Source organism: Colletotrichum spaethianum (assembly GCF_022836535.1).
Source record: "Colletotrichum spaethianum MAFF 239500 DNA, contig08, whole genome shotgun sequence".
Lineage (NCBI taxonomy): Eukaryota > Fungi > Ascomycota > Sordariomycetes > Glomerellales > Glomerellaceae > Colletotrichum > Colletotrichum spaethianum.
In genome coordinates, this window is record NW_026054778.1 from 1,347,991 (window position 1) to 1,364,576 (window position 16,586).

The 16,586-nt window shown below is 51.9% G+C and overlaps 6 protein-coding genes across 6 annotated transcripts; 3 read left to right on the plus strand and 3 right to left on the minus strand.

Annotated features, from left to right (window-relative positions):
- Nucleotides 1–1,790: 1,790 nt before the first annotated feature.
- Nucleotides 1,791–2,306, plus strand: ColSpa_04199 (uncharacterized protein; the record flags this gene model as incomplete). The annotated part of the gene is made up of 1 exon (XM_049270411.1): nucleotides 1,791–2,306. One exon carries the CDS (start codon nucleotides 1,791–1,793, stop codon nucleotides 2,304–2,306), a length of 516 nt encoding a protein of 171 aa, XP_049126368.1.
- A 786-nt stretch (nucleotides 2,307–3,092) lies between these two features.
- ColSpa_04200 (putative oxidoreductase YfjR) lies at nucleotides 3,093–3,714 on the plus strand (the record flags this gene model as incomplete). Its single annotated transcript, XM_049270412.1, has 2 exons — nucleotides 3,093–3,241; nucleotides 3,315–3,714. 2 exons carry the CDS (start codon nucleotides 3,093–3,095, stop codon nucleotides 3,712–3,714), a joined length of 549 nt encoding a protein of 182 aa, XP_049126369.1.
- Nucleotides 3,715–4,656: 942 nt separating this feature from the next.
- On the plus strand, nucleotides 4,657–6,257 carry ColSpa_04201 (allantoate permease; the record flags this gene model as incomplete). Its single annotated transcript, XM_049270413.1, has 2 exons — nucleotides 4,657–5,018; nucleotides 5,075–6,257. 2 exons carry the CDS (start codon nucleotides 4,657–4,659, stop codon nucleotides 6,255–6,257), a joined length of 1,545 nt encoding a protein of 514 aa, XP_049126370.1.
- A 684-nt stretch (nucleotides 6,258–6,941) lies between these two features.
- Nucleotides 6,942–9,009, minus strand: ColSpa_04202 (FAD-binding monooxygenase moxY; the record flags this gene model as incomplete). The annotated part of the gene is made up of 7 exons (XM_049270414.1): nucleotides 6,942–7,414; nucleotides 7,477–7,843; nucleotides 7,897–8,033; nucleotides 8,090–8,137; nucleotides 8,238–8,395; nucleotides 8,451–8,657; nucleotides 8,720–9,009. 7 exons carry the CDS (start codon nucleotides 9,007–9,009, stop codon nucleotides 6,942–6,944), a joined length of 1,680 nt encoding a protein of 559 aa, XP_049126371.1.
- A 1,281-nt stretch (nucleotides 9,010–10,290) lies between these two features.
- ColSpa_04203 (uncharacterized protein) lies at nucleotides 10,291–10,692 on the minus strand (the record flags this gene model as incomplete). The annotated part of the gene is made up of 1 exon (XM_049270415.1): nucleotides 10,291–10,692. One exon carries the CDS (start codon nucleotides 10,690–10,692, stop codon nucleotides 10,291–10,293), a length of 402 nt encoding a protein of 133 aa, XP_049126372.1.
- Nucleotides 10,693–13,068: 2,376 nt separating this feature from the next.
- Nucleotides 13,069–15,013, minus strand: ColSpa_04204 (pH-response transcription factor pacC/RIM101; the record flags this gene model as incomplete). The annotated part of the gene is made up of 5 exons (XM_049270416.1): nucleotides 13,069–13,502; nucleotides 13,592–14,359; nucleotides 14,432–14,510; nucleotides 14,573–14,776; nucleotides 14,834–15,013. The coding sequence occupies 5 exons, from the start codon at nucleotides 15,011–15,013 to the stop codon at nucleotides 13,069–13,071; spliced, it is 1,665 nt and encodes a 554-aa protein (XP_049126373.1).
- Nucleotides 15,014–16,586: the final 1,573 nt, after the last annotated feature.

The window sequence follows — 16,586 nt, forward strand, 5'->3', positions numbered from 1 at the left end:
TCTCAGACGTTCACTAGAAACGTAGGTTATTTTTTCCAAAGGCCTGAAAGTGTACTGATTTTCGGCTCAGGAAAACTTAGCACGGCACAAACGGTCAAGTAGGCTTCGTTCCCACCCTTCCGAGCTGCTCATCTGCTATGCTCACACTTTCCAGGACATGGAAGTGATAGCCGAAGGCCTTTCAGATGCCAAAATTGCAAGGCCAGGTTTACCAGGAAAGATGTCTGCAAACGCCATGCCGAGAGATGTCGAGGCACATTCAGCCGCGTCTTGACCATCCCCAGCATCGATGATGAAACAGAACAATCAGTACCGGGCCTCGAGGAAACCTCTTTGTCGCCAGTCGAAGATGATGAGTCGCTCACTTCCAACTTTCAAATCGGCACCTCAGCCCCAGAAAATGGAGAAATATATCCTCAAAATCCACCAGAAACCGCAGAAGATCGTCTTGCTGAAGAGCTGGCTGTGGTTGAGTGAGTCCATTTGAACTCATCAGTGTCTGGCACCACTGTTGTGTGCTATCTGAAGCTTACAAAAGTCAAATCTAGGTCGATGATGCGTGACTCAGAAACTTACATCACAGCGTACTTTGAGGGATTTCATCCGTCGTTCCCACTACTACATCGGCAAAATTTAGGTGGTGAAGCCACAAAGCTGTTGAAGCAGATCGTCGTTTCGATTGGCATGCTGTATGCTTCCCGAACCTTGTCTGAAGGTGATATAGCGTCTTTGTCACAGAAGAGTCAAACGTTATGGCAAGCTGGTTATGAAGAACTCTGGCGACTGGTAGGCTTATAGCTGATCATACTATTCCGATTGATGCTAAATGGACTAGGTAGAGTCTGACTGGAGGGAGATACGAAGGACGTGGGTCATGCAAGCATGGCTCTTACACATTATCTATGGTGCATTTACAGGCAATGCCGCCCAATTCGATAAGTCAAAGAAGATGCTGCGCTGGGTCGTTGATGTCAGTGTGCCCCTACATGTCAAACTCGTTTTGTGCTTCATTAACTTGTCTCCCATAGGCCGCTCGGGATCTCGGGCTTTTACGGCAGACTGTTTTCGCGTCCACATCCAGATTCAAAGACAATGAAGAGCAGACGCTTCACGATCACTGGACGGCGTACGTGGAATCAGAGTCAATGAAACTCTCCATGTATACACTGCTTTTTCTCGACTGTCACATCTTCTCCCCTTGTAACATTCGTCCACTAACCACACCCACTGAGCTTGATTGGGAGCTACCCCTTGCCACCTCGTTATGGGAGGCGGATACCTCCCTGGCATGGGCCCAACGTCTCGGTGACGAACCCCGAACCGTTGGTCTCGCTCGATCTCACGAAACCCCCGGGATGACTTGTCCTACAACCAAGTCATTGAACTTGGCAATGCAGTCACTCATGACGGACACGCCGAGCCTGCAGCTTCTAGCGGCACTAAGAGCATCCCCGATGGCAACTCTCTTTGTCCTCACCAGCCTTGACTCTCTTGTCAGGGATTTCACACGCTGCTACTATCAATTACCACCAGCTTTAGCGGACCCGAATGCATTTCACATCCTGACACAAGCTCAGAACAGACAAGTCAGTGCCGCCTTGCGATATCTCTCAGAGTCAATTGCTGCACAAATCTCTACGGCAGACAACTCGAACTGGCATATCTTGAAATTTGCAGAGCGCATAGCACTATCCGTCAAGCTTGCTTTGTGCAAGCCAGATGATCTGTTGATTGGTGGCATCGTGGAAAACAGTGTCGTCGCCGGTCTTACCACAGCAACACATCTCACAATGGGGCTTCAAGTTGGAGCACGAAGATCGTTACAGAACCTACTCAGATACAACTCCGGGGACGACGGAATGTTGGTGTTCCTCGACGATCTGATGGATGTGCTTTCAAGTGTCGCAAGCCTGGACAGGCAAGATCCGTTGCGTGAGGCACCTTGGGCCACAGTTGCTACATACAAGATCCTCCTTGCCATCTGGAGGTTACTACGTTGGGCGGCAGGAGAAACGCGCCGGAAAGCCGGTTCACAGTCAACCGTCCGAGCCCGCTATGAGGCCTCAGCGATAGTGTTCAATTCCATACTGGAAGTCTTGCAACAACAGGAGGAAGTCGACGGCCAAACTCGGCGTCTCTCGGTTCGGGAGTCTACCGCATTGGGCATGGCACCGGAGGCGAGCGAGGTGCGCTTCATGGAGACGGTACTACAATTCTGGAAGGACAGGCCGGTATGGTCCATGGGATCCTTCATGACGACGGTCTTGGAGGAGATCGTTTCGGCTGGCGGTTTAGCTTACGAGTAAGGGGGTGCTGACTAGCGCGCGGCGAGGAGGCCGCTGCCGAAGGAACAGGGGCCAGCGGAGCTCCGCCGCCGCCGCCACAATACCTCAACCTGTATATCTTTACCACAAAATACACCATGTAGCTTGGGATAACGTGTTGCAGTCCGAAGTTGCCGATTTGTTTCATTGTGTTATCGGGACCTGCCAGTGGTTGGCATCTCGTTCTACCTTGCAATCATTTTTCCATATTCCAAAAGAAAGACCACTACTTGGCACGTGAGATGGCGGCCGCAGAAAGTTTTGGCTGGGTATTGCCTACTCTCCTGGCTCTTATCTTTGCTCCCTGCTTACTCTTGCTTTAGTATGGCCTAGGTTCGATGGGTGTTGGCATGGCGTTGAACCTACAGAAGCACCTTGTATCCAATGGTCTGAAGCCTCTTCGGTACAGCAACCGGACAATTTCCCGGGGCGACATTATACGGGAAGCCGGAGGACTTCCAGAGCGGGACTTTGAGACTTTGGTCCTCAAGTCGACAGTCATCTTTACGATGGTTCGTGTTGGCCACTCTCATGACAATTGTAGTGACAGCCTGGGAAAACGACAATTAACCTTGATAGATTTCAAATGACGAGGTACTTGAGAGTCTCGTTTCGAAAGCCCTGGATACATGGAGCGGCGCTCTGCTCGAAGGGAAGGTCTGGGTCGACACATCAACTGTTCATCCTGACACTGTCGCAAGGTGCTCTGAACGCCTCGCTAAAGCAGGCGCTACATTTATTGCTTCCCCTGTTTTTGGCGCTAGCCCCATGGCGGATGCCGGCAAACTCATCTTCGCCATGGCCGGACCCTCTGCAGCTATCGAGAGACTGAGACCCTACATTATTGATGTCATGGGTAGAAGTATCATTGACATGGGTGAAGATGTCCGCAAGTCAAGCTTGCTTAAAATATCAGGGTAGGCTCTACCCTATCGGATCTATCCAATCTTATCCGAGACTAGGTATCATGCTGACTTTGCTCCTTGACAGGAACATCTTTGTTATTGGCTTTCAGGAACTGACTGCAGAGGCTCAGGTCTTTGCAGAAAAGACGGGGCTTGGGACCCGCCAGATGGAGCAATTCATTAGTGATATGTACGGACCGGTCATCGAGAGCTACTCGAAGCGGATGACAACGGGCGCCTATGCGCCACCTCTGGGAACTCCTCCGGGCTTTGCAGTCTCTCTCGCAGCGAAGGATGCAGGGTATGCGATCAAGATTGCAGAGAAACATGGCACGCGGGTCCCAACCATTGAAACAGCTTTAGCCCGCATGGAGGCAGCTAGAAAGTTTGCAGGAGAGTCATTGGATAGTTCATCGATATATGGATCAGCCCGATTGGAGGCTGGGTTGCCATTTTGGAACGAGAACAGTAGACAGTCTAACTAAATGAACCAAGAGGCTCCCGGGTACTCATGCGCACGAACAATCTCATCTGCACCACAACTTTGATATGTAAGTTACGCAAGTGATAAAGAAGCATTCGACATGCTCTCCGAGGGAAGCTTCATAGCTGCAAAGCTACAGGGACTGAACAGAAGTGAAAGTAGTATACGCATCATAACCAAAGTTATAATTATAAACCAAAGTTCAAGACTCGAGCGAAAGTGTGTATCTGTAGTCTGTGGGAGCTACCTTGCAGCATTGAATCCGGGGTGAAGGGAACGGGGCTCCACCGGCAGATCCATCCAGCTGGACTACCATCCTGTTATCTGGCATGATGTGGAAGAGTGTATTGGCTTGCAGTAGGAAGACTCGGAGATAACGGCAACGGCACTCAGCCAGGAAAGGGGTGTCTTCATCCCAGCGTACCCCAAGATTGCGGAATGTCTCCTAGGCCAAACCTCAAAATGCGGGGGCGGAGCTCCGTTGGCGTGCATGAGCCCAGGGTGGATCTGAGATAGCAGTATGACTGAGTTTGACGTGGAATCCCCTATCTCAGCGATAACCAGCCAAGCCACTTTGTCACCAGAACAGCCTGTTTGCGACCATATCGAAGGGCCCCTTGCCGATGGAACCAAGGTCAACTATAACCAAGATGATTAAGGCCATGAATTGCGAACGTATACTGCGCACCATGAAACACGTATAAACTCCTAGTGTCCCCGCGAGTTCTTGATACTGTGCAAGTCTTCCACAAACATCACTCTGGAGTTGTTGACCTGAGCTACTTCGATAATCTTCCTTGAATGAAAATCTTCAATCTGAATTTTCTCGTTTTAATCCTGTCTCCGAGTTTACGAGCATAAGGCGTGACGCATGTTCAGCTAGTCAGTCGACACTCTTCAACAACAATCCGTTACATTCGTCTTTCAACCATCGATGTCAACAATGACTTCAGACACCAACAAGAAGACAACTCAGCAGGATGGTGGAGATGTCATTCGAACACAGACCGACTTCGAAGACGGCAGCATGGAGAAGCTCAAGCATGGAGACGTTGATCCTGCTCTCGCCTTCGTCAATGGAGAAGAGGTCACATTCACTCCCGAGGAGGAAAGAAAGGTTCTATGGAAGATTGACAGAGCCATTCTGCCACTTCTGATGTGGATTTATGCTCTTCAGTTCGCCGACAAGACGTCTCTAAACTACGCTTCCCTAATGGGCATTCGCGAGGATACCAAACTAGACCCGAAAAGTCAACAATACAGCTGGGCCTCTAGTATCTTCTATGCCGGTTACCTCCTATGGGAGTAAGTTGCATACAATGAATGCTCGCCCGGCATCATTCCATACTGACCGCGCCAAGGTTCCCCACGACTTATCTCCTCAGACGTCTACCTCTCGGAAAGTACACATCGGCCAACATTATCCTCTGGGGCGTCGTCCTGATCTGCCACGTTTTCGCTTTCAATTACGCCGGTCTCCTCTCGGTCCGCTTCTTTCTCGGTGCCCTCGAAGCCACCGTGACGCCCGCATTCGTCATCCTGACTTCCGCCTGGTACAAACAGAACGAGCAGGCTAAACGAATGGGCTACTGGCTCAGCTGTAACGGTGTCGCTCTTCTGACAATCGGCCCTATTGCCTATGGCCTTTCTGGTGCACACAATACTGTTCTGGCAACTTGGAAAGTATTGTATCTCGTTCTAGGCTTACCCACTGTCATTACTGGTGTCTACTGCTGGTGGTTCATGCCTGATAACCAGACCAACGCCAAGTTTCTCAACCACCGGGAGAAGTCCATCGCTATTGAGCGTATCCGCGGCAATTTCCAGGGAATCGGAAGCCGCCAGTGGAAGTGGGACCAGTTCTTCGAGGCCTTCAAAGACCCTCGCACATATCTCTATGTACTCTTCTCCCTGCTGATGAATATTCCCAACGGTGGCATCACTGCCTTCGGCTCTATCATTATCAACTCTTTCGGCTTCAACTCTCGTCTGTCACTGCTTCTCAACATGCCTACGGGGGTGGTGGACATCACCTGTAAGCTTCTCTTCACATACCTCTCGGACAAGTTTATGGACCGCTCTCTTTTTGCCTTCATTGCAATCCTCATCCCGATGATTGGCGGCATCATGATGATCGTCATCCCTCTTTCCGCACAAGCTGCTTTGCTTGTGGGTTACTACCTTATCGGCGCCGCGGGTGCCTCGTGGTGTCTTGTCATGGTCATGATCTCAAACAACACCCTCGGATACACGAAGAAGGCTACTGTCAATGGTCTTCAGATCCTTGCCTATGGTGCCGGTAACTGGATTGGACCGCAGACATTCCGCTCGAATGAGGCGCCAAACTACCACAACGGCAAGCTCATGGTAGCCATCATGTACGGACTTGCTGGCTGTACTATAGTTGCCATCAGAGTTGTCAACATTTGGGAGAACAAGCGTCGGGATAAGAAGGCGGCCGAGGAGCCTGAGGTTGTTACGGCTGGAACTGAGTTCTTAGATTTGACAGACTTTGAGCAGCCTAACTTCCGTTACGTGCTTTGATTGTAAGGCCTCTACACGATTGAGAAGCAAACTTTCTGGCAACTTGATTTTCTGGGCAGAAAACGAAAACTATGGGTTGATTGTACATCGCAGTTTAATAAGAGAATTTGAATGAGTACGAACTACGTTTCCAAATCTGAAGCAACACGAAGAGACGTATCACCCTATCATGTTGCGATGATATACGTCCCAGAACAGGATTATTATTAAGCATGTCAAGCGTAATAAGCCTTGTGAAATTCAAGTCACAGTATGCTGCGAAGTGGCTTAAAGACTAGTTTGAGAGGGGACATATCGAAGGACCTGGGGGCGAATTTGACCTTGCGGCTTCGTCCTGAGTTCAGCGTGCACACGCCCATGCTGCTTTTTGGGCCTTTTTGCAAGAGTTAATTCCTAGAAACCGGCGACTCAAAAACCATACCAAGTTTGAGAGAAGAGTTTATAGGAGCCTTTTGTACAGGCCAAAACGTGAGCGCAAGGTAAACCAATGTGGCGAGGAAATCTCTCGATATACAGCGGCCAAAAAAAGGAGGGCAAAATCGCAGCAGAAATTGCAGTTCTCTAACTTCTGGTATTTGCATCACTACACCAATAACTCTGTATGTATACATTATGAGGCATCATTTCATGGAAAAAAAGAGAGAAAATCGTAGTACAGAAACGAGCTGGCACTCTATGACACATCTATTTGTTCATGAGAAACTCTTCGAAATCCTCATCAGGCAACACAGGCTGCTCATCAACTCCATCAAGTAGACCTAAGTACCAGGACAAATCCCGTCCATCTGTTTCACGCTGCGCAAAGCCATTGCCCCAGTATCCAAAACGGTTGCTCGTCGTGTACTTCAAGTCATAGTCTTCCCAACGAGGTGTGGCAATCGTCTCAAAGAACTGGATTCGCGAGCCGGGCCACATCATAGGCTCGCCATCCACGGTACCCTGCTTGAACCACGAACGACATGGTGACGTCCACGCGGTGCGCGGCAGGAATTGCCGGCGATGCTCGACGAAATCATTGACGGCCTCCTGCTTCGGACAGAAGGACGCGATCTCTTCCTCTGACATCTTGTGCAGCATCTGCATCACATATCTTGCCACTGTCTCAGTGATGGGAAGGAAACTTCCGTGGCCATAGGGCCCAAACGGGCCGTTGAAGACTTTGATTAACGAGTTAGTATGCAGATCTTTGTCAGTTGAGCATGTTACGGATGTGACTCACTAATGTAGTTCGGCATGTTGGCAACCGTCAAGGAGAGGTAAGTATTGGGAACGTCCTTCCAGTATTCGCTCAGGCTGACGCCGCTGCGTCCGATTGTGGGGTAATGCGGCCTCCAGCTGACGTCGAAGCCAGTAGCGCAAACGATGATGTCGAACTCGTGCTCCTTTCCATCCGCCGTCCTGATTCCCTTGGGAGTAATTTCCTGGATACTTGAGGAGATAACAGTTACGTTGTCTTCACAAAGGGCCTCAAGGTAACCATTTCCAGGGGTCGGTCTTCGGCAACCGACAGCGAAGTTTTTGGGGATAATGAGATCTTGGAGGTCCGGCCTGCCTGCAAGCTTGCTGCGCATGTCCTTCTCCGCAAACTGATGATGTGTAAGGACGTATTGCATGATTCATTGTGGCGGTAAGCACTTACAGCCTTGGCATCCGCCTGCTCTTTGGATCCGTTCAGAATGAAGCGGAATCGGGAGTTCAGCTCAGACTCGATCTTTTTCCTGTATGCAAGATACTTCTTTGGGTCTTTCCTAAGGATTTCGTGCTGTTCTTCGCTATCTGTTATCACGCCATGTCAGTGGGTGTTCATGCTTGAGTCCGGTAGCACAACTTACACTCAAAGTTGCTGCCGTTCTTTCCAGCAAAGCGTTGACCAAAGCCACCTACCACCCATGAAGAACTTCGAATAAAACAGCTCATGCTTCCCACGACTTTGGAATGTTAATGCTGTTATTCCTGCAGAGATCGAATGGTGAAACTCACTGGGCTGGATGTTTGGGACAATCTGGACTGCCGAAGAGCCAGAGCCAATCATTCCAACTCTCTTGCCCCTGAGGTCAATGCTGTTGTCCCAGTTGGCACTATGGAGCATCGTCCCCTTGAAAGTCTCCTTGCCCTTAATAGCAGGCCACTTCCACTTGCTGAAGGTTGTGCGTTAGTTAATAACACGCAAGAGTGTTTGCAGACCCTACTAACTTGAGAACACCGCTCGCATTGACGAAAATGTCGGCTGTATCTTCGAACGTGGTACCGTCTTGCTTCTGCACCTGGATATGCCATTTCTGCTTTCCCTCGTCCCAGAAAGCTCCCGTAACAGTGCTGTTCAGGCGAATGTACTTGTTCAAGTCGTATCTCTCTGCAACATCCTTGAAGTACTGCAAAATCTCAGGTGCACTCGAGTAGCTTCATAAAGGATTTCTTGGTCAGCGTTAATTTAAGTGGGCCAACGATCCTGTTCGACTCACAATTTCGACCATTCTGGAGACGGTGCCCAAGAGAACTGGTAGTTGACCGACGGGATATCGCACCCGCAACCGGGGTAACGGTTCTCGTACCAGGTGCCGCCGATGGAAGGGTTCTTCTCGTAGCAGACGAGCTCCAACTCGAGGGTCTTGCAGGTGTCGATCTCATGAGCCAAGTTCAGAGCGCTGGCGCCGCCCCCAAGGCACACGATGCGGAGCTTTCTTCCGCTGCGGCTCGGTTTCTCCAAGATCTGGTATTCCGTCTTGGACGGGGGTACGGAGAGAGAACCCATGTTTGCGCTCCGATAAGAAGAAGTGGGTCGGTATGTGGACTGATAGTCTGGAGCCTTGGGAATTGATGCAAGGAGGGTTATAAGAGATGGTGAATTGATGAAGGGCAAAACAGAAAGAAGCGATACCAAGGGACATGAATCTAAAAGGCCTCTGTACACAAGATTCAGTTATACTTGGGCTCATGCTTTTATGTAGCATCTATAAGTTTCGCAATGAATCCAACAATTACGTGAATAATCACGTACTGAGGTTCAACGCCTCCACAAACCCAGCGGAGCCCCGCTCACTAACGCGCCATCATGATTGTGGGTTGTGGTTGCGGCACCATGCCCCTCTCCAAATCGCGTCCTTGTTACCCGCGGCATTCACTCCGCCGCCACCTCCGCCTCCGCCTCCGCTGGAAGCTCCCTCATCCTTCCTATACATGTCGTCGGCGCTCGTGATCAGTTACTTGTTATTTATGGGCGGTTAATGTTAATAAAAATAAGACAGTTATGCTGAAATAGAGGCTGAAGGCGTTGGGATTGAAGTTCAACCTGCATGAATCGCTTTTGATAAATCCACACACGGAACAGGTGGAAGAACTTTAATTGAGAGGTACAGCATTTTTACTCAGCTCGACGCTTTTCTGTGGCCTCGTGTGTTTTCTACAAAACCTAAAATCAGTTTGGATGGGTCATTTTTGGAGGCCGTAACCCCCGTGTATCCGGGCTATCATTGTTGGCTGTAACATCAGCTGCGACGTTTACATTACATATTGTGCCTTTGAAACTGCACATAGAAGGATCTACATTGCTTTTGACTATGAAGCAGCAAAAGAAAAGCTACACAACTTCCCTGCAGCTCGGTCTCTAAAGTTCTCCATCTCGCACTTCCAAGTCTTGTGACTGGCCAGGATGATCCGTCAGCGAGCGCCTTCCGCAGCTGGATGACATTATAGAGAACCATTACCCAACCCGGGTATTGTTAAAGTGGGACAATCTTTTCACCAGACTCTGTTTTAACGCCACAGCTTGATGGTTAGGCCCTGTGATTCTCCAAATCTTGTATTTCGCACATGACTATGAATCATCTTTCACCAACAAACTTCAGATGTCATTGAGCGAATGTAATTATTTGTATCTCAAGTCATACAACCAAATTACTGGCCAGACAAAACGGCCTCAACAGCTGTCAAAAGGCAAGCTTCCAACCCACCAATCAAGGCTTGATCATAGTATCCCAGGGTCCGTTTTCTTGACCTCCCCGCAAGCCCCCTTACACGCGACGTCGCCTAATCCCTATCCATCAACCTCCGCCACTCCACCGGCTGACCCATAGTTTGGCAAGTACGACATATTAAACTGGAAAGGACACTTGATCATGGTACAGAAGCACCCGCTCCCCTTGGGAATCGCCTTGCAACGCATCGCAGGCACACTGATGTCACAGCAGCAGCATTGCTCCTGCGTCTTGGGGTCGTGTGGGCACGCGATGGCCGGCACGGCACAGACACCGGCTGGGGGCACGCGGCAGATGTAGTTGGGTCCTCGGTTCTCGAGGTCACATGAGCAGCAGTCGGCCTTGGGCTCGTCGGGAGTCGTCTCGCGAGGCGCGAGGGCGTGTGGGGACGCCGGGGTTGCGTTGACGGCAGAGAGAGTGCCGATGAGGGCAAGGAGGAGGGTTTGGGTGTTGATTTGCATTTTGTTTTGGTATTGGGGGTTTGAGATGTGTAAGAGGAGATTGTGCTCTGCTTTAATTATTGCAGTCTATATGCGGTTGCAGGTTCAGAATTATGTGTTGTTGACTGTTACTTCGATGCGAATTCGAGTCTATGGTTATCGCTCTTTGACGCTTTATATAGTTCTCAGCAGTGTAGTTGTACTCCTTGTCCCTATGTTCGTGAATAGGCAGGCTTCCCGACAACGATGACAACATCGTACCTAGTCCTCCAACTCCAACACTACTAGCCGAGGGCAACTAGTCAACCACCCTTCACGTAGACTCGTCACGAAGGGGGATGCTCGCTAGAGAGAGACACGAACTTCTCTAGACAGAACCCAGAAGCCGCCAATCGCGCCACGGCGAGTTTGCTCCTCGTCTGATAAAAGCGTCCCAAAAGGGAAACAGTTTGAATCAACGGGGCGTTGTCGTCGATCACCCGCGTGCAACTGACAAGACGAACATTCCCGGGTTAGCAGAGAGGGATCGTCGAACGCTTACTTCCTTGGCTCTTATTCCCCCTCCGCTCCGCCGTCTAAGACATTGAAAGTTCTTCCAACGCAGCATAGTGATCAGTAAGCAGAACATTGGACCTCTTTTCCCAATGTTCACGGGCAAGAAAGGGGATCTCTGGAAATACCTTCTCAACATTGGAGCTCCCGTTGAGATACATAACTCTACTCACAGAAACCACACGGTTTCCCAGAAACTCACCATTTCAAAAAAACAAACACGATTCCCTGCATTGTGTTTGTGTATCCCACCTTGTCCGCATGACCCTTCGTTCCCTCCAGAGGAAGGGCCGAACACAGTGCTCACATGTCTCACTGGGCCGCGTTCCGTCATTGGATGGCTTCGTGAAGAGAAAGCGCTTGTATCAATGAGGCAGTATGCTGTAATTCGTCTCGCCAAGAAGAGAGGATGGCGTCTTCATTTCGGGCTGCCGTCCTTCTCACCGGCTGAACAAGACACACGTCAGCTGAGGTCTCGGCCGGGCGGGCCCGCTCCTACGTTCCTGTCAACAACCATTGCTGTTTTTGCACATAGCTTGTTCTTTCGCGCCCGAGATAGCAAGGCGTCGGCAAGGGACCCTGAGTCTAGTTCTCGCCCGGCTAGACAGGCTTCAGCGGGAGAGACGTGCAAACATTCCATGGCCTCGGGAAGCGTAGAGAAGATGCGAACTTGGGGAGTCAATGACGGAAGACCCTGACAAGGAACCCGGGATTATTTTTGGGATACGGCGTCCTGGGCAGACGTTACAATGACGCCCGTCACCCCCGGATCCGTCGATTTTGAAGAGTACAGGTTTGTTCACCCGCCAAAGCACCGGGCACGGGGATCTCGGTTCGGACCCCCATGCGCCCTGCCTGCTCGGCGTGCCTAATGTATTAGGGTCTCCTTCACCCGAAAGACATGTTTCTATTCTTGGACACAAGCCGGACATGGACAGTTCGTCCAAGCTGGGATCTAACTTTTTTTTCGTGAAGTGTAGTCAAGGGGCCACAATGAGGTTCGTGACGCTGACCAACTTATAAGCAGCCCGAGCGGCGAAAGCGACACCGAGATGGCCACGGGGTCGCTCTCGCGTTGGCGGCGGGACATTCGCCGGACGGGGTGTATGGTGGCTGTGCAAGAGATTGGCATGACAGGTAGACATTGGATTAATTAATCACGGTCAATTTCGCAGGTTTGAGATTCACGCTTTGCCAAGAGAATGCCAAGAGATCAGAGTTTGGAAGCGCAATAAGCATTCATTTCGACCCTGGAGTTCAGGCCAAGGAGACTACATAGGTGGCGAAGCAACATGATTTGTGGTTGTTCATGGTTTTCATGATCTCGTTTCCCATTCCGTTGATTTCCGTTTGATGATCCGCGCAAAACCCGTTGTGTGAGAAAGAAAGAAAAGATAATGTGTTTCGCACCAAAGTATTCGTGCTTTGACGACTCGCAAAGCCCTCCCGAATGATAAAACTCTCCCTCTTCCGTTGACATGAAAATGTGGATAAAATCAAAAGTGTTTGTTAAGGAATCGAGGGAGTATGTCCATTCCCCGTCATCCATCCATCTGCGTTGTGTTGGGAGACTGCGTGATCAATCCGACTTCCCCTTTCCACTTCCACCGACCAGGGTATGTAACGTAACAAAGAGGCTTCGACAGGTTTGGGAGGTTTTTTGCCGGAAGTGTTGTGGTAAATAAAAAAGAATGCAGTAGAATCAAATACGAACCGGGTTTCTGAACCGGTCACACAATTTCCCTCGTTTCGTGAGAAAACTTTTGTGAAAAAAACACGCTTGTAGGACATCTGTTGGTACACGCGCCTAAGGGGCCTCTTCTTTCTTCATTGCAGAAAGCCTCTTCAGTTCGGCATACGCAGGACGGGGTAGAGCGGCGCTGCCGGGCTGGGCTTGGCATCAACCTCCATCGGCTCGGGAGACTTGAGGCGGCTGGCCACGGGAGACTTGGACCCTTGCTCGGCGGGCTCCTCGGAGTACTCTCTGCGGTCGATGCGGTCGCGGATGTACTCACGGAGGGCCTCGATGGTACGCATGTTCTCGAGCCACTGGTCGTACTTCTCCTCGCGCTCGCGGGCACCCTCGCTCATGTCGGACTCGGAAGAGGGAGAGCCGACGGATGAAGCGATGGACTCGGCCTTGGGAGTGGTGACGCCGGAGGAGTCCTCCAAGATGAGGGGAGACTTGGGCGACGAGGGGCGGCGCGCTGGAGCATGCCTCCAGAGTAGCGTCTGCGCTCGTTGCTGTCGAAGCTGGGGCCGAGAGTGGATGCGGTTGACTGGCCGGGGAAGACGGAGCTGACAGCGGGGAGGTTGGGGTACATAACTGAAGAGGCGGTTGAGGAGTGTCTCGACTGAGGAGACATACCGGAAGAAGAGGGGCTGGGCGAGTGACCAGAGGTGTAGGACATGGTGCTCGAGGGAGGTGTGACGGCGGGGGTCCCAGTCGAGGAAACGGCGGTGAGTGGCGACGCCATGTGAGCAGCGGACACGGCGTGGTAGCCGTCCTGGGAGACCGACATGCCGGCGTGGGAGCCGCGGTGGCCGCCCGGGGGCGAGGGGCTGTGGCGGAGGTCGAACGTGTTCTGGCCGTGGATGTGGATGCCCTGGGTGGCCTGGTTCGCGTTCTCATAGACGGTGCTCTGCATCTGCTCGAGGATCTGGTCGATCTGGACCAGGTCGTTCTTGGTGCGGGCATTGGGCATAGGCGGCAAGTAGTACTGCTGAGTGAGGGGACCGGGGCCGGAGGGAGGGCCCTGGACGTGCTGCTGGACGTGGTGCTGGGGCTGGGCGGCCATGTAGTCGGAGCCGGGCATGGGGCCGGTGTGCAGGCCGAGGGCGCCGTGAAGCGGGAGAAGGGATCGGCCGACTTGCTGGTAGGAGGTAGGGTCGACCTGGCGGCGCTTGGCGTGGGCGAAGAAGTCGTCGACCATGTCGAAGGCGCGTTTGCGGTTGTCGTAGCCGCCGTGGTGGCCAATGTACTCAGTTCGGGGAGGATTCAGGGGTTGTTGGTTGAAGTACAGTCCATAGTTTGTAGATGGTTGGGGTGCATAGTAGCTAGCATGCCCAGCCTGATGTGCGAAGGCGGCCGAGTTAGTCCGAATGTGGCCATTATGATCATAGTAGCTAGAAGAAGCTGGAGGCAAATTAGCCTCTAGTTGGGAGAAAATAGAGGACATTGGATGCGCAAATGTGAGCTTTTACATACCTTTGCCTGGCTGCGCCCGGTAACCGTTCAGGCCTTGGTCCTGAGGCGAGCGGACGAGCACCGAGTCATCGGCGTGGGTCTGGAGAGTGTTAGTTTCCTGTGCGTCTTCGATGTGCCGATTAGGGCGGGTGTGCATCTTACCTTGACGTGCTTCTTCAGGTCCTGGGGACGCTTGAATGACTTGCCGCAGAACTCGCACTTGTGAGGCTTAAGCGGGACGTGCACGCGAATGTGAGAAGTAATGTGGTCACGCTTGACGGTGGTCGTTCTGCATGAGTTCCACTGGCAAGTCAAGTTGAGGTTATTGGTGCTCTTGCGGCCGACATGGCGCTCGCAAATGTGCTCCTGAGGAAGACGATTAGCAGGATGATTGCGGGCATCTGGGAGTCAGGTATGGCATACATAGAGAGCCTCGGGTGAGACAAACTTAAGGTTGCAGGCGTTCCACTTGCAGATGAGGTTGTCCTCGGCGCTAGTGCTGTTGGCTGACTGAGAGGTGTTGCTGGTCGTTGTCGAGGGAGCCGGGGTGTTGCTCTTGGGAGAGTTGCTCGCAGAGCTCTCATTCTCTTGCTTTGTCGACATGATTTGTGAGTGTGATGGCCGCGCAGGGTAGCTCGGTGAGATGAGTCCGGGAGGGTGAGTTGAGTCGGGTCCCGCGGGTCAGGGAACACCGAGTGCGGGAGTGAGGTGAGATGTGTGTAAGTGAAGTGGGGTCCTTCAGTGTGCTCAGGCAGTGGGTGGATGGATGATTCCAAAAGTGTAGATTGCCGAAAGCAGGCAAGAGGGTGATACTGCGAATAGGGCAAAAGGCTGGAACGGGGGGAAAGGAGACGGTCAGCAATGCTTTTATGTTTTTCTGCCGACTCTCGCAAGACTGGGTTGTTCTTCGAGAATTCATTCAGTCTGATCTGGGGGCATGGACGATGGCTTGTCTCTTTATTCATGAATCACATTTCCTCTCCGCTCTTCCTACCCTCCTAAGAGTCTTGGCAAAGTCTTGGCGACCGGGGGCTTGTCAGACCAGCTGACTTTTCATTGGTCGAGGGTGGCGAGGGCTTCCGAGCAGATGTCGCAGGTGGTGGAGAGAGACATGATGTGGCAGCACTGCGCCCGGCAGCCCCGTTTTTAGCACTGTACGGAGGACGGTAATGACTATCCTTCTTCCTCCTTTTGCAATCGCAGTTTCAGTTAGGCAAGGCTACAGGCACAGTGTCCAAAAGACAGCCAGCGCCATGGGCACACACTGACTGGCCATGTATCCCGCCAACACCGCAACATCCGGGCGCATACGATGCCAAGACTTTGGCTGTCTTGGGAAGTCTTGGCAAATCTCCAGTTTTCACCTCTTTCTCCCTTCGCCGAGACCTTGGCATTTGCACTTGGCGCCCATTGCTTCATCCTGCGCGCACCCGTTTCCAGTTGCTGTTGGTCAGTAGCTCGCCATCAGCTGATGGCCGCAAGCGCGGCGTAGGCGTTTGGTTTTCTCGTTTTGTCGTCGTCGGCCGGCCGGATGATGGGACGTTCCCTTGTTTGTCACCTTCCGTCGCCCGTGGTGGGACTGCGGTTATTGTTAAGAACAAACGGGATCCATCGGTGATGTCGCGTCTTGTGGTATACAGTGACAGCAATTATTTCCGTCTATACTCCGCACCTGGCTGGCAGATGCTGCAACCATATTCTCGGTGTCGTCTGAAGAGGAGGCCCGCGACCGTCTCAGATGGGGAAGAGCTGTTTCCAGCCGAGCGAGTGAGCCGAGTATTTTTGGGGTGTGACCGGACGGGACAACAGACCCAGGACTGTCCTTCCCTAGAGAAACAAGCCGCCAAGTACTCTCGTACCTGATGTCACAGGGCAAAGGCAAAGCATCCATCGTACCAAAGGTACATTTTCAGGCAGCTCAGAGATAGGACGATTGACAGGACATGGGAATGCCCGGTGACGATTGACAGGCAAAGGGAGAAGCGACAAGAAGCGACAAGCCTTCCAAGCCTTTTCCAAGCCTTTTCCTGGTACCAAGACTCCCCAAGAGGCCAAGAGACCGACGAGGAAGGGAATAAAACACAGGGGCTCCACGGATGCCCAGGAAGCGTCGGCGGGCGGCCTCGGACGCTCCGATAAGCGCATACCCCGTAACTCCATAAAAGGCGACGGGAAT